The sequence below is a fragment of the Mixophyes fleayi genome, chromosome 7 (assembly GCF_038048845.1).
Source record: "Mixophyes fleayi isolate aMixFle1 chromosome 7, aMixFle1.hap1, whole genome shotgun sequence".
NCBI classification, from domain to species: Eukaryota; Metazoa; Chordata; class Amphibia; order Anura; family Limnodynastidae; genus Mixophyes; species Mixophyes fleayi.
The window spans coordinates 137,718,950-137,736,286 of NC_134408.1; the positions used below are offsets into that span (position 1 = coordinate 137,718,950).

Consider the following 17,337-nt stretch of genomic DNA (forward strand, 5'->3'; position numbering starts at 1 on the left):
ACTGGGGTCATAAGTTCAATTCCTGACCATGGCCTTATCTGTGTGGGTTTTGTATGTTCTCCCCGTGTTTGCGTGGGTTTCTTCTGAGTGCTCCGGTTTCCTCTCACACTCCAAAAACATACTGGTAGGTTAATTGGTTGCTATCAAAAATTGACCCTAGTCTCTCTCTGTCTGTGTGTGTGTGTGTGTTAGGGAATTTAGACTGTAAGCTCCAATGGGGCAGGGACTGATGTGAGTGGGTTCTCTGTACAGCACTGCGGAATCAGTGGCGCTATATAAATAAATGGTGAGGATGATATACACTAATATTTTGCCGATAATTAAGTACCCGATAACCTGGCTCTAGATTTCCAATGTACTACATACACACACCCCCCTTTGACTAATATTTTGCCAATAATGCAGTACTGAATAACCTGGCCCTGACTAGAGGCCTGATCTTATAGCAGCGCCTCAGTCATGTCACCGGCTCCTAGCCAATAGATAAGCTGCCTGCTGGTTCAGTCCACAACATGGATGTCTGCAAGTAGGTCAACTTTATCAATTAAAAGATAAATACTGATTTATACGCAGTTTTGAAAGTCAATAAAAAAAAAAAAGGGGGCATTTAATGCACTATTCTTTCATTTGCCTTTATTTTAAATATTAGTTAGAAGAATTTAGTGGCACAGACTCGGAGGGCAGAATGTCTAGTCAGTTGCCCAGGTAACTATGTCAGGGAATCAGTTCTGTACCGTACAGTGAGATGAAGCCGCTACTGAACCTGTAATCACATTTGTAAATTATATAATCTCAGCAACGGAGAGGAGCTGCCAGCCATCGCCATGGTAACGTCACCGCACTAATCACAAATACATTCACTGCCGAGCAGCCGCCGAGACCCCTGGGACAGGCGTCGATTGTACATGAAAGCAACACAGGGAGCTGAAGCAGGGAAAAGCTTTGTCATTACTTAAAGTGGACCCATGGTGACCATGGTATATAGTCCTATTAATGGTCTGTCTCACAAAGGTTCACATCTCTAGGAATATAAAATAATAGTTTTAAAAAAAAAAAAAACAACAACTCAACTATCAGAACTGAAAACATCAAGAATTACTAAACCAGAGTTACAAAGGATCAGTGTACACCAACAAATCCTGTGCACCGACAGTACGGGCTGGTCGTACGAAACCGATGGCTCACCAGCTCTTGGAGAACTACAAGTTCCAGCCAGCCCTACTATCCACCAGGCTGGGATTGGGGCTTTCAGAGAAGCTGGGGAGTCCTCAAGTTGCCGAAGCTTATAATATACGCACAGAGGCAGATGTCCGGCAACAAAATTAATTCTAAAGATTGTGTGATTGTACAAAAATCTTGGGATAGAATACGGTATAAAAAACGCCAACAATAGAAGGAGGGTAAGGTGTAGATTTCAGGAGACCGTACTCTAAGTTAGGCCAACATCGTATTTAACAAAAAAAACACTGAACTACAGAGATTTCACAAGAAACGTCCCGTTTTAGTGCTTTAGCAGTTAATAAGCAGTAATATAAAATATAACATAAATACAAAAAAGACATTTAAGCAACACACAGATACTGAGGAACACTTTGCAGTTCTCCGTCATGGATCAGTCTTAACCAAGATCAAGCAGCCCTGAATTACATCCACTAACTTTATTCCCAGAAGCCACCACACCAAGATGCTACACACAGTCACTGTATCACCTCTGCGATTGGTCCACTAGAGATTTGGGATGTGGGGTCTAGAAGTTAAAACAGACGACTGATATGAGCTGTTCTCTCTCGGCCTCAGGCGCCACCTTCCCCTCTAGAACGTTAGACACCGTATTAATGCACTTGGGCGATGGACTATATTTAGCCACATTCAGCTATTTCATACCATGCACTCATCTCCAGTGCATTGTGTGCAAACCACACAATTATATGTACATCCGGATAGACTAGACCGGCGGAGAAAGTTATAACGGTTCCTACTTGAGGCTACAGATTGCTTTCTCTAGATGTGGAATCTTGTTCAAGTACAATATATTAAAACCAGAACATAATAAAATGTGAGAGCCGTTTCCTTACCGCCCCTCCATCTGTTTAACTCCATCTCGAGATGCTGAATAATATTCTTAAGTGTTTTGTTTTTATCTTTCTCTTTATCGTATTTTTTCTTCCACTCCTCAGCGGTCAGCTCCAGATTGACGCAAACCGTGTTCTTAATGGTCTTAGCTCTGCAACACAAAAAAAATAATAACGTTAAAATGACAAAACAAAACCAAGAGTCTCACCGATCTTGAGGGTCCATGCGGAAACGCACGTACCGCTGCCCAAACATGAGCGTGGTCTTTGTCTCGGCCTCGTTGAAGATGGATGGAGAACAGCAGATTATGATGGTGGTACGGCAGTTCCCGCCGAGGGAGTCCTGGAGTATCCTCGTCATCTTACTGTCTCTGTACGGAACGTGGGTTTTCTACAACAACAAGCGATAGAACGGATCACCTTTGAAACAGAAAGATCAGCTACCGGTTTCCATGGAGCTTCAACTGTTGAAGAATAGTTTCTATTACCAGGAGTCCACCAGTGTGTACACTTCCTTTAGTACACCTTGCACAGGGGCGAAGGGCATACCTCCACCTGGCAAACGTGGGGTTAAGACAACTGAATTGGGCAAGGAGCTGTAAGGGCCCTTAAAGCGGCAGCACAATGTGAGGTTGCAATCACATCATAGAGAGAAACCGTGGCCACTTTGCACATTCATTTTAATTATATTTAATTAGAATTCATTTAGAAATCTGGTAACGAGATCTCATCGTACTGACTCCCTCCCCCATGGTCTGGTGAGGTTAGTTCTTGTAACCACTGTGTCGGTCTCATTTCTTATTTCTTGTACAGACAAAGAAAACATCAGATTGGTGCCACATTTAGCTATAAAACACCAAACTACAACATAAACATTACTAAAGGTGTTGTACGATGACCCAAACAACCAGGGGCTGTACTGGGTATTACATATTTAGCCTAAATGTGTAAATAAGACATGTAACTGGTATGATTTATTCTTCACCTTATTGTTAGTCGCCGACTAAAGACCTTGATATAACCAATAGTCCCCAACACCTGCAGGTCATAGGGCGATACTAGAAGCCATCATATAAGAATCATCGCACTGTTCCTCACTTTTACATGACACACCGCACATCAATTTGAGTAGTACCATCTGCAGCGATAACCACTGTTTGCAAATTTGATTTTGTTAGACCAAAATATTGCTACCCTTGGTGCAGAGACCAGAGCTGTAACTTCAACTTTTATATAACTTGACAAGCGATATTTCTGTATCTTGTTTTACCATAGACCAGAAGTGCTCATTGCACTCTCGCTAGATCCTTTACAGGGCCAAAGTCGGACCTGATTATCACACGACACCACAGAAGTCATGCAAAGAGTGGTCTAGAAAGTAAAACAAAAATCAACCATGACTTTAGAAGGTACAACAAGGTATCCTACGTAGGGGAGATCCGCCTCATTCGGCTGCCACCTGTACACTGCAAACCGTCGCTCTGGCCGCTCAATGCAAGAACGAGCGCAGCGAATGACACAGAGTAGGCCCACTCCTGCCAGTCACTGCGCCTGCTGAGAGTGGTCGCTGCTGGAGAAATGGGGGAGGTGGGCAGAAGAACATTAGCGGCAAGAAGTCAACACAAGAACCTCGCAACCTAGGGACAAGGGTCTTCGCTGGTAATGACCCCGGCTCCAATAATACAAACTACAGGCAGCCGCAACAGAACAGCAGGAGTACGGTTTATGGCTCCAAATACTTTTCAATAGTATATGATGCAATAATGTATAGTCCTTCCATAAAATAAATGTAAGAACCTTTAACTCCCTCTCACAGTATCCCATTTGTAACCTTAAGTCTCCAAATGAATTTGAATGGGTAACTGTGCCGCGAGAGAGCTATTGATTACAGGAATCTGGCACCTGGTTGTCGCTATACTCACCGTCCCCTCAGCCAGAGCAGAGATTACGTTGCCCAGAGCAGATAAAGATTTATTGATGTTCTTAGCTTCATCCAAGACTGCTCCCTCAGCTCCGGTTTTGCTGACCTGACAGATAATGTTAAAGCGTCAGTAAAAAGTATATTTTCTAAAAGACATATAGTACATTATGATGGATGAATCCCCAAACACAGATTTAGAGTGCTCAAGGGGAATACGTGACAAGTGTTCAATTTAACATCCATTAATATTACACTTGGAATAAATCTGCTCTTATTTGTAGGAAAACAAGGCACAAAAGAAATAACTTTGTGCAAATAAAAGAATAACAAAAAAAGAGAACTCGCAAGCAGCCAATGGGCCGATCGCTGGACAGCGCTGGATCCGCTTACAATGCTCCTGAATTACGCAGCACGCGGCTATAAGCTCACCTTCTCACTCCCCGCCAGATCCACCAGGTACAGCTTCCCGCACAGCTTCTTCTCTGTCTCTACGTTCTCTTGTTTTATATTGATTAAGAAAATACTGTGACTTCTGGAGCTGTGTTCATTCATGTCTGCAGAGGAATGGAGGATGACGTTGGTATTAGCCCTGGCATTATTGATCTGCATCTCTGAGACACCACAGATCACAATAGAATGAAGTTTATTTTTAAGGAGGGAAGAACATTTTAGATAATCGTTCCTTTCAAAACTAAAAATGTCTTTTTCGGTGGAATTAGGTACCAAATAGGAGCCAAGCTTTGTTGAAACTCCTGCGACATGTAAGAAGGATGGTCGCTGTGCCCAGGCTGAGCAAACAGCGCCATGTTTTGTCCCCTAAAGAAACCCGTGCTGTATCAAGTGCAAAGATGAAGCCATATTGCTTTGAAGACAGATGGACAAGTGATGGATTAAGAGATAATTGTGAACTCACTTGTGACAGCGACGTGTCGGTTTGTTTTCCCCTCATCTATAACGTCCATCACTTCCTCCGGGCTGGATACAAACCTCTCTGTACAGCCCTAAACAAAGAGTCGCACATGAAGGAAACACAGACAGTGTATGGCATATGTCCCTGCTTTAATATATTTAAGTTCTAGTCAGTAGTTACTGACTAATACACATGTACAGTCACTGTTTCAACACACACAATCTACGTTTTTAAGCTTAGTATTTTTAAAAAAAAATCAAAAAAAAAATCACATAAATACCTACAGGAAGACAGTTTCACCCTTTTTGGGTCTCATCAGTGTATGACCATAGTTTTCTGCTCAGCATGTGAAGCAGAACAAAGATACAAACAGCTGTGAATTTACAATCTGAGCTTCAAACAAACCTTCACATAGGGCACCCGGTTTTTATCTTCGTGTACGGCCAAGTTCGTTTTAGACACTGCAGGGAAGAAAGCGTTAAAATATTAACAGAGATAAAAAAGTTATGCGACCAGAAAGACAGCACAAAATTTAACATGAAGAAACAAAACACTGATTAATAATAACCAAACTTCCTTTTCCTAGGATAATCTATAATAGGGAAAAATGATAATGTGTTCCATTGTACGCTAATAATTAAAAATTACTAGGTTAGACCTAACCCCCTTCTTTAAAACTATATAGGGGAATCGGCACTTTAATCAAAATCTATTTAGTGCAGACCAACAAATTAGTTTTACATTTTAAAATACCACCTACTCATTTTCCCCTAATATATAAGAGTTTCTTACCATCCAGCAAATCCCGGATTTTGTCCAAATAAATTTCAAAGTAGGAGACCTGAACGAGGAAAATAAAAATTGTTAGTAGCAGCAATTTAGAGGAAAAAAAAAATACTGTAAGTTTTATTTCTTTACCAATATGGGTTAAATCTTTAATCTATTCACAATAGAGACATTCTGGGTCCAGGAGAAGAGTTAATCGATACGACAGATATCTGGACTGTAACGGAAACAGCACATATACATATAGTGGATAACAACCTTGTAACAGTTTGTGTTTTGAATCCAGTTTGTGATATTATAAATCACACCTGAAACCCAATCACCATGTGGACCCAATCCTAAGGGTTTCTGGACTTCTTCCTGTGAAAGTCTAAAGGAAATGAACCCCTCACACATAACCGCCCGCTGCGCAGATTCACTGTCTGCCGTACTGCTTTAAAGATCACCATTACCTTTATGTGGAATTCCAGGTTTTCATCCATTGAATAAATGTGATCGAATATGTCAGCAGCAATTCTTGGAATGATTCCCATGAGCTGAGGATTGTGCAGCTTCCCCTGAAGACGGAACACAGCAGACGTTTATTTATACAGAACCAGATAACGCAGAAGCTCCGTTACAGAGCGACGGGCCCTAGGGAGCAGGAGCCCATTCCTATATGGCAGCTTATCATTTCCATAAACCCAATATAAATCCTACATTGTATTAAAGATTATATATTCTGATTGTATTATCGAAATTTGGGTATTTATTTTTTATTTTTCTTTATTTTTTTAACAGAAATGGACATGACTAAGCAAATATTGCATAATTTCCATTACACTGTAGAGCATGGGGTCAAGGAGGCTACAGTAGGGGGCCCCTACCCAAGCTTTGCTATAGGGCCCGGAATGCACTGTTCTGACGCTGGTCACAGTGATCGTTATGTACAATTAATGGAGCTTAAATTCTAATTTTCCACCAAGAAGTGTAGAAACAGGACTGTACCACCTTGGTATCACAGGGGTGTACAATGAATACATTGATGGGGGCATGCTGGGACTTGTTGTTCCACAACAGCTGGAGAGCCACAGAACACCTAACCTGACTGAAGAGGGGCCACACCACACAATGCCACGTATTCCAGCAAGCGCATTACCTCCATCGTGTGCGTTTTCCCAGACGACGTCTGTCCATAGGCAAAAATGGTTCCATTATATCCGTCCAAAACATCTGTGGAAAGATGAATGAAACATGTTACAGTGTAATACATCTGTGACATACATGTAACACGGAGACACTTTATTCCTGAGCGTGGGACACTCCCTACTTTTGTGTCACCAGATTTTGTTTCTTTTCATGAGAATAAACTGCACATTGGGGATTAGTAATATGTAATACGTAGGTCTTCACCTCCCCCTGCAGGGTTATAGGTGTCTGGAAGAAGTTTAACAGTTTAAAAAAAAAAAAAAAAGCTACAAAGACAAAACTGTGACCATTTAGAACATCACAAACCACTCTGAACACATGTTCTATAACCACAACACCAACTGTACATCTTTTGGTGAAAGCCAAATACCCTTTTTCTTCCAAGTTACCCACGTTCTGCTCTTGTCTTTGAAACATATGTGTATAAAAAGTGACCTACTGGTCCCCAAAAATATTATATGACTCAAATTTATAATGGCAATCCCGCTCAATATTATGCATTTCTATATTAAAATAGGTTGTTCGCTTTTGTACATATTCGGCACTTTAAGAATGCCCCCACCAAGGTACCCCTTCAGTGGGGTTCATCAGGAACCACTGAGAACTGAGACCCAAATTTAAACCCCAACTCAGCAAACCAGCCAAAATCGTCTACCCCCTCCCCAAAAACCCAACATGGCTGCCACTGGGGTATTAAGTCCTCTTTAAGGAAAGTTTCATGGGTACGTGCACTTGTCTGATCGGCTGTGTGTGGTAGGTCGGGGAGGGCTTGGGGGTTTATATAGTGTGCCAACAAAAAGTTGGGAACCATGGATGCATATACCTAGCAACTAACCCGCTTTCCTTCCAAAAAAGACCTCTACTGTACTACCGTATAGACCATTACAAATACCTCTAAAGCTGGGTACACACTATACGGTTTTCGTCCAATAACCGGCTCAACCAGCCGACATACGACCACTCGTTCAAAAGTCGGGTCAGTGTGTGCAGTGACACGATGGTCGAAAGTCTGCCCAAATGGACGATTGTCGCCTCATTTGGTTGGTCGTACCGTTTAATATTTTCGTTCCAATCTCGTTTCCGTTGTGTAGTGTGTATAAACTTCCGACCGATGTGTACAAAATTGCAATCATTGCTCATGACAACATGGCTGTAAAAAGTCGCTAAATAGACGTCCGCTCTTCCCTTTATCTTGTAAAACAAGGCTAGAGTGTATGTAGTCCATGGACCGAGCCATCGATCGCATGTAAAATCGATCTGCATAAAAAGTTGGTGGAATATTCTGTAGTGTGTACCCAGCTTTACTGTTTCTCAAGTGTGAACAGATAGTGATAATTGACTAACCGCAGAAGAGACATTTTATTGGACTGTTGCTTAATTTTAAAACATTTCCAGGGACTAATCTTTAAAACCTCTGACTGTCCCTGGAATTAGGGGACATTTGTCAATTATAACCTAGTGTTGGGAGAATACTAAATATATTTAAAGATGAGGAGATGTGACCGTCTACCAACACATAATCACACGGAAATCACCAGCTCCTATTATCTTTGCTACATATGTAAGGGGAGGGGGGGGGGGGGTCTAAAATAATTACCAAACAACTCCCCCAACACCACAAAGCCCTTCACACGAAGGTCTTATCCGCTGAAGTCGCTCCCTAGAGCACACGTGCAGAAAATATGCGATAATGGCTGCAGCAAGCACAGTAATCATGCGCATATTTTTCCATGTTAACGCGCAAGAGACAGCTTTAAACCTGTAATCAGCAGACTATTACCTTAACGAAAGCGTATATAAAAAGCTGCACATTCAGTAATTGCTTTACATAAAAGGATGCAGATAGATTAACACTGCGACAGCCGAGAAACAAAGAGTGAAAAGAGGACAAATAGCTACAATTTATCTACCAAACCTTTGTTTGATAAAAAGAAATACAAGACACAAAAAAATTGCTTTTCAATTTGCCCATTATAAAATATCTGTAATGAATATAGATATATTAAATCATAAGAGAGTGATTCTATACTCTCTGTTCCATTCCAGGACCTGATTAATGATTCAGACCACACTAGGCTAACCCGCTCGTAGCGCCCCCCTCGTTTTTTTTACGCCAGGCTAATATGCGACGGTGGTAATCGTTTTCACGACTACCACCAATCTGATATCAAGAGGCCCTACAAATAAAATCCAAATTTCTGTAAAATCGATGGAAAAATAAACAGACTTACCTTGAAGCCGACGCTGGAGATCTCCGATTGGATGACCATGTCGACAGCAAGTTATTCCGATTGGACAAGTGTTCGGCACTGCAGCTTGATGTCATTGCGACGTCTGTCAATAGAAATTTAAAGCGTCAATGTCGGGTTAAGTGTTTAAACACTTAACCTTAGGGGTCCCCACATTGCCGCTTTAAGTTTCTATTGACAGACGTTGCGATGACATCAAGCTGCAGTGCCGGACACTTGTCCAATCGCAATAGCTTGCTGTGAGCATGGTGATCCAATCGGAGATCTCCAGCGTCGGTTTTAAGGTAAGTCGCTGTTTATTTTCACATCGGTTTTACAGAAATTCAAATTTTATTTGTAAGGCTTCTTGAAGTCAGAGTTTTCGGCATCGATCAAGCGTACTCAACCCAATATGCGATACGCAGAACGGAGGCATGGACTAGCAGCACGAAGGCTGAAGGAGGAGGGGCTGTTATGTCCGCGCATCCTCGTCTCTCCTAATCGCTTATCCTCAAGCACCTCCCCGAGGGTGACTGAAGGTCTTCAGTCCTTACCAATGGAAAGGAGTCAAAAATAAAATTTTACTACATTTTTCTTTCATGTTTTCTTCCTACTTTGGAGAAGAACTATTTTCTAATATTTTAACATGAACGTCAGTCAATGACTCCCCCCCCCACAATTTTGCACTCACAATTATTTTGCTCCACCCTCCAAAAAAAAGCCTTGTGCCCTAGACTACAGTCTGTTGGATAATCAGGCCCTGTCTGGATAGTATTCATGAATACAAAGACAGCCTGACAAGCAGCCATCATGAATAACCAGATGAAGAATGACATTTATTCTGAGAGTGGGTGATGGGTAAATATTTAAGGTTTCTGTGAAAACAAAACGTTTAAAAAGGGGGTGTTTCGCTTTCAGGTAACTTATAACAAACAATAAGCAGCTCTGCCTAGATGGTAAAAAGGCTTTGGTTCAAAATAAAAATAATTAAAAAGTCAACACAGAAAAGTAAACCATAAAGAAAATCCAACAAAGGTAGAGTTGTGGGACAACATGTGAAAGTTTGTAAGTTAAAGTTGTCTGAAGAACCGCTTTGAATAGGAAAATGCCAGTTCCCAGGATTACACCTACTAATGGGGAGGTCATTAGGCAGCCCTGTCACATGACCAAATGGGCACGAGGAACAATGAGACCAAATACATATAGTTATAACTAACAAATCTGGCAACATAAGTAGAAAGGAGTTGAGGGCCACAGACAAAGGCTCGGAGGGCCGTCTGGTGCCTATAACGGTTGTAAGCGATAATGCAACTTTATTTTTTAAAATTGAAAGGGCAAAATGACATCTACTACAGGTTTGGGATCTTTGTCTGTAAATCCGTTATGCAGCCAAAAACCGGTCATTTCTGTGGTCCAGTGATTATGTCACACACAGCCATAAATCAGCAGTCACTGTGAGGAGCGCTAATACACTATTTAATGAGTGAACAGACATGTTCATTTTTAAAAGTAATTTACTATACCTTAGAGCATGGTGCCCTAAACTACAGAAAAAAACGAAATATTTTGTATAAACGGACTCCACTGATCCCTAATACTATAAAACCAAGACCGTCAGTCAGTACACACTGTAACCTCAGTGCATTAATAAACACGCTACACAATAGACCTTTGCACAGCTGCTGCTCACCTTTGACGATCTGTTTAGCGCAGGCACTATACACTTGCTCCTGGGAAGTGTTGGGAGGTAATACTTTATCGAAGACATAGGGTTTTCCTTGCTGCGAATGAAAAAAAAAATAATAAAAAAATAGAATGTATTAAACAAAAACAAAACTCAGTCGTAAAAGCTCCAGACAGTTCCTATTGTGCAACACTAATCTATCCTGCCACAGCACACACGCTGACAATAGCATTTGTGAGAGAAACGCTGAGAGCAGCAAACTCCCTTTCATTCCAAGAAATGGATATCCACAGTCACACAACATCATTTTTTAAAGTCGCTGATGCACAGTAGAGGCAGACAGTTTGTGGGCTGCACCAATCTTCTTGAGAATGCAGCCTAAAACCATGGCTTCATCTACAAAGTTGTAGCTTAGGACACAATCTTAGGGCATTAGAGGTTTGTGGAATCTCTCATTGGCAAGAAATAACAATTGGACACTTGGGGGGTATATTTACTAAACTGCGGGTTTGAAAAAGTCGAGCTGTTATCTGTAGCAACCAATCAGATCCTAGCTATCATTTATTTAGTACATTCTACAAAATGACAGCTAGAATCTGATTGGTTGCTAAGGGCAACATCTCCCCCTTTTTCAAACCCGCAGTTTAGTAAATATACCCCTTGGAGATTTAGTATCATGCCAGAGATTCTGGGGGGACAATTAAACCTTCCTTAAGGATTTAGGAGAAAAAGTTCCTATACCCTTATTACAGGAGGATTCACCCAAAACTAGAAATGCTGTTTTTGCAGGGGCGCACGCAGGGGTTTTTCTGGATCTCCAGAAACCCCTCCCCTCCGATTAAAAAGTGCCCTACATAGCGGCACTGTACTATACAGCAGCCGCAGCGCTGTCAAACAAAAAAAAAAAAGGGACAAAGTAAGCCCCTCCCTCAGCCTAAACTAACACAAAATTTGTCAGCCAAAAACACCCCCATTTTAGTCACTCCACCCCCACTTTCATAGGACCACCCCTTCTTTTTGATAGAGATGCTGGTATAATATAGAATGATAACGAAGGTAAAGAAAGACCTTTGTCCCGATTCTTTGTGGCTGCAATATATTACCATTATCAGTTAACTTTATTTATCCTAGTCAAGGATTTGGGATGTGGGTGGAATTTTCACAGATATATGGCAGCGAACAGATTAACAAATTATTATCATCATCCTTTATTTATGGGGAGCCGCAAAGAGTCTGCAGCTCCGTGCAAAGAAATTAATGATTTTTTGCAAAAACAAAAAAGAAAAACCAACAAGACCCGTGGGCATTAAACAAAAATCAAGATAAAATAAAACAAATACAGTTCACTCTCCTCTACCACAGATTAAAGTTATTAGTCATTTGTAATGTTCTGCCGGCTTTAAGGGCTCATTCACACCTATGTGATTTAAATGCAGTTTTCAATCGCTAACACCTGAAAATCCCATAAAAAAAAAATGGGATAAATGGTTTCTTAAGGGTATCGTTCTGATCTTTGTGTTCTAAAATATAAAAACACGGCATTTAAAATTTTAGAAGGCGGCACAGTCAATGTTTTCCTGTGTTACCGGTATTGTAGATTGCACTGTAATAGAGCAAACAGTTTTTTTCCCCATAAAAGTCTTACACAGCAATAACTATCAGCGTTGGGTGATAACTCACAGTCATCAAACTGTAGATAATAAACATTTAACCCTTAAAGGGTCCTCTTGTCAGACCTGTCACTGTGTATTTTTGCTACAACTTAAGACTACAAAATACAATCACTGTCAATTTAACTTACTTTTCCCAATTAACTTTTTGTTTTTTCTTCAAAAGCTACAACAGAAAGCATTTCAATTTCAGCAACTATCAAATCAGCACGTCCTAAAAGTCAGTTTGGGGCTCCCTTGCGTACTTTCTTGAGCCGCCCCACAAGAACTCCATTGTTCAGGGGAAGAGCTGCCCACGTAGTACTTGTTGACCAATTTGACATTATCCACTAGCTCTCATTCCAAGGGGCAGACACAAGTAAAATGGTGCATCTATTCTTTGGAAGTCAGAGGCACGGGAAGAGTGTTTAAAAAGCATTGTATGGTGAATGGTATTAAAGTGGATCAGACGAAAAACACATTACTTTTATTACTTGAATGGAAATTTAAAAAAAAAAAAAAAAACATCAAACACTACATGTTTTTTATTTTCATAAATACCTCCATACCCTTTGTTTTCATGTCTGCATTTATTCTGTCTACCATGTATGTACCTGTTTTATGTATGTACGGTTTTCCCTCTTGTGTGGCGCTGCGGAACCTTACAAATCTACAATAATAATAATCATGTTCAATTTTTTTTAAGTATTAATTTTTAATATGCCTGTACACCAGATACAAGCATAAAAAGGGGGACTGCCTCTTATTCCACCCAAGACAAAACAACACACACATGCTGTTAACAATAGAGCAAATCTATGTGGACCTATTCATTGCTTTATTTATCTTTATGTATTCAAAGTTAGCAACAGTTTAACCATTTTGCTTCATAATACAAACAAAGTTCTCCTCATATGTCCTAATCAACAGTTAGCCAAGATACGTGTCCATTACAATCCAAATTATTGGGATGATGTCACAGGGGATTACACCTATAGTATTTAATTTCTATATTTTGCTTCAGGTATAACCTAGGTCCAATTAATCTGAGAATTTACAAATCTAGACAGATTGGATAAACTATGGAGTGGAAATTGCTTAGATTAAAATGATCCGCAAAGCACCAGTGTTTTGTACCACTTTATGTACCAGTTGGTTTTTTTTTGGGAGGGGGGGGGGTTCTAACAAGGGTATAAATTAGTGATTTATAAAGAGATATAGCAAACCAATACATTATATTTAGTGTTCCAAATATTGCATCTATAGTTTTATAGACATTGGTACTTTTAAAAACTTGGGTCATAACTTCCTTTTGATATCAGTCTTCCTCTCTTGCTCATCTGTTTAACAAGTTATAAAGTGGGTGGGGATAAATAACCTACAGCCAATCAGTTCATCAGAATGTTGACAGCAGCACAGAATATTTCAGGAGATGAGTGTGATGCATGGGGCAGCAAAGTGACTCAGTTGTTAGTACTTCTGCTTCACAGCAGTGGGGTCATGAGTTTGATTCCCAACCATGTCCTTATCTGTGTGGAGTTTGTATGTTCTCCCCGTGTTTGTGTGGGTTTTCTCCCACAATCTAAAAACATACTAGTAGGTTAATTGGCTGCTATCAAATTGACCCGTGTGTGTGTGTGTGTGTGTTAGGGTATTTATATTGTAAGCTCCAATGGGGCAGGGACTGAAGTGAGCGAGTTCTCTGTACAGCGCTGTGGAAGTAGCGGTGCTATATAAATAGCTGATGATAATGTGTGAGGACAGGGCTGCATGTGACAGGGGAAGAACTCATTTACAAAGAATTATAAAATATTTTCTTTAACTTGTGACAAATATTATCATTTGATAATGCAGAGTTAATAATACACCAAAAGTCTAAGGAAAAAACACTGCTTGCAGTTTCCTTCAGTGAGAGGTTTTTCAACCACATATCCATATATACTTATATAGCACCAGCATACTTGACGGCACTTTATATAAGTTTTTCCAGCATTAGAAAAACTAATAAAATCATTATTTTTGTCACAAGGTGTAGAAGGGACCTAAAAAAAACCAAAAAAAAACAGTTGGCTTTAGGTCTCATCCGAGATGTAATCTCCACATCTTCCTGTTGCGAGTTACTGCATTATCTCCCAACGTGCAAGTCTCAGCAACTTTTACTTTTATCTCATTCTCACTACCCCAACTGGTTGCTATGTAATTTTGTATGTTTGCACTTTATGATCATATAACTCCCATTCTTATGGTAAATAGTTAACATGTACATCTTACTATGCAAACACAATATACAAAGTAAAAACTGAGTCATGCAAAGCTTTCTGGGTCACCTAATGAGCCCAATCTGCAGTGCCCCCACATGGCAGGGGTGCCATCTCTAATGCCCCCACATGGCAGGGGTGCCATCTCTAGTGCCACCACATGGCAGGGGTGCCATCTCTAGTGCCACCACATGGCAGGGGTGCCATCTCTAGTGCCACCACATGGCAGGGGTGCCATCTCTAGTGCCCCCACATGGCAGGGGTGCCATCTCTAGTGCCCAAGGACCACCAGCAGTGCATGTTACCAGCTGTACCTACATGACATATGTGCCAGTTCACATACAGGTTAAAAAACAATAGACATTGGACTTTCCTGTGCTCAGCCCTGCAATGAGCAGCTCACTGGCTGATAATATTCTGATCCGCTGTGTAACACTCACATCCCACTGACAGGTGCACAGATTTGCGAGCGGGGACCTCACGTGGTTCCCCAAATTAATGAACCTGGGGGATGACTTGATATAGTAGAAGCACCAGCTATCAGCTGTCCCTCTGCAGGAGCTGCTCCGCGCATGCGCGGACACTTATTACATCATTCCGGGGCTGCAGCAGAGAAGCAGCCAGAATTTCCCCATCTGCCATAGAATGATCATCATCTCTGACAATGTATCCTGCTGCCTCTGATACACATGTACTGGGAACACGGGGATCTGTGTGTATTATAATACATTACACAAGAAGTGCACAGCAGCTATTCTATATATACAGCTCATATTACATGGATGGGGCTTTAGAAGGACAGCGATAGACACATCCAGCTACATAGATGGCTAAATGAATGCATGTGGCCCTAGCAGCAATGGCATGTATACGTGTGGCCCCCCAGGATCAGAGGCTGCAGTCACCTGGCTGTCATTTAATATCCATCATGTCGGACCCCAGGAAGACTTGCAGCCACCTTGTGATGCATTAATTGGACCAGTCAGCAAATCCAGGTCGCCCCCTCCCCTATCTCTGATGACGTCCTGAGGATGCACAAGAGACAGCTCCTTTCTCTAATCACACAGTGCCCCCCGCCACCAGCACAGCCCCCCCCCCCTACAATTATTTAACCCCCTCTCCTCCTCCCCAAATACAAAACACATCCATCTACAGGTTAACCCCCCCCTACCCGAAATCGATCTGCAGATGATGAGAATGAACCCACCACCCATTTAACATACAGGAGAACAGATCCCCTCCCCCCAGACTGGAACCTGCAGCAGATGCAAAGATTACCCCAATCCCTTGTAAATATTATCGATCTATAACGCACCCACTCAACAAAGATAAGTAAAATGTTATCTATGCAATGATCAGTATACACAGATAACAGTCAGATGCATAACCTCCTATATATACAGGTAAATGATGTATTAGCCCCTTTATACATATAAGGGTAGAGGATCATACATCCTTCCTCTAGAACACAAGTGGATAATGCATGCACCCTCACTACATACATGTGCACGATGTTTACAGTCTTATGTGCATGCATGTACACAGACACACATGTCCAATGCTGAGGGACACTCACCCCGACCACTATGGTGTCATCTCCCTTAAACACCGGGATGAACTTGTCCCCTCGGTGGATCTCTGCGCTGTTGAGGGGCCGGAAGCGGCACATCACCTTGATGCTGCATTCAGCTGGATCTGCCATCTTTCTCGTGGGGGGGTCAATTTAATGCATCAATATGTCCCAAATGCAAGACGAGGAGCTCATCCACCTGGAAAAAATGCCTCCACCCTAAGCAGCTGCTCCTCCTCAGTCATGTGCAATACATGTGTGTGCTGTGTGCAGTGTCTGCAGTCAGTCCCTGCCCCTGGGAGCCACCTCAGCCATCCTGCATCAGCACCAGCCACCTTCTCCCAACTCCAGAGCTTTGTGGCTCCACTGCATCACAGGGGCCCCTCCCAGAGCACGCACTCCAGCGTCAGGGCCGCGGGGGCTGCTGGGACATGTAGTCTGGGACTGACAGGTGCAGAGAATGTCTACATAGATCAATGTTACATGATATGTGTTACATTGTTACATGTATTCTTCCCTTGCAAGATCATGGTGATCGTTTTCTTTGTATATGTTAATCCTGGATAAGGACAGAAAACGGGAAATAATTATTGTATATGGATAAAGTCCAGACTACCAGAGCACTTGACATATTGGTGCCCTCATAGCAATTTACAGTCACCTTGAACAGCAGAGCCAGGGATGATTGGTACTTTATTCTTGATGTACATTACAAACTCTCCAACCTAAGACAGCTGCTTACTCCCCTTTTCAACTTGTTTTCTAAATGCAATAACCTGGGCTAATTGATGTTAACCCATTCATGTTCAGTTTTAAACCTCAATGGTAAGAACTGTTTACATTTTCACACCCTTTATCATGGCTCTTTCCACCCAGTATAAAATGCAACACTCTCAACCTTCCCACTTAAGCTGGGTACACATCTATGCAATTATCGTGCAGATCACACGATTCACTACCGGTTGGTCAGATATTGCAGGAGTGTGTACGCTCCCGCGATCATGTTTTATTGTATTGAAACACATTGCATCTGTTGATTTGGTTTTATAAACGACCTAAAAATCACGATCA

The 17,337-nt window shown here is 41.5% G+C and overlaps 1 protein-coding gene across 1 annotated transcript in view; it reads right to left on the bottom strand.

The window, feature by feature from the left end:
• Nucleotides 1-16,639, bottom strand: part of KIF5C (kinesin family member 5C) — a 37,635-nt gene extending 20,996 nt beyond the window's left edge. The window contains exons 1-11 of the mRNA XM_075180919.1: nucleotides 16,273-16,639; nucleotides 10,796-10,886; nucleotides 6,828-6,901; nucleotides 6,142-6,246; nucleotides 5,696-5,744; nucleotides 5,309-5,364; nucleotides 4,907-4,994; nucleotides 4,423-4,547; nucleotides 3,995-4,099; nucleotides 2,315-2,463; nucleotides 2,076-2,224 (exon numbers count right to left, since the gene is read on the bottom strand). Of these exons, the coding sequence (XP_075037020.1) occupies nucleotides 2,076-2,224; nucleotides 2,315-2,463; nucleotides 3,995-4,099; nucleotides 4,423-4,547; nucleotides 4,907-4,994; nucleotides 5,309-5,364; nucleotides 5,696-5,744; nucleotides 6,142-6,246; nucleotides 6,828-6,901; nucleotides 10,796-10,886; nucleotides 16,273-16,398 (1,117 nt within the window). The 5' untranslated portion in view covers nucleotides 16,399-16,639. The remainder of the gene's footprint in view (nucleotides 1-2,075; nucleotides 2,225-2,314; nucleotides 2,464-3,994; nucleotides 4,100-4,422; nucleotides 4,548-4,906; nucleotides 4,995-5,308; nucleotides 5,365-5,695; nucleotides 5,745-6,141; nucleotides 6,247-6,827; nucleotides 6,902-10,795; nucleotides 10,887-16,272) is intronic.
• Between the last annotated feature and the right edge of the window lie 698 nt (nucleotides 16,640-17,337).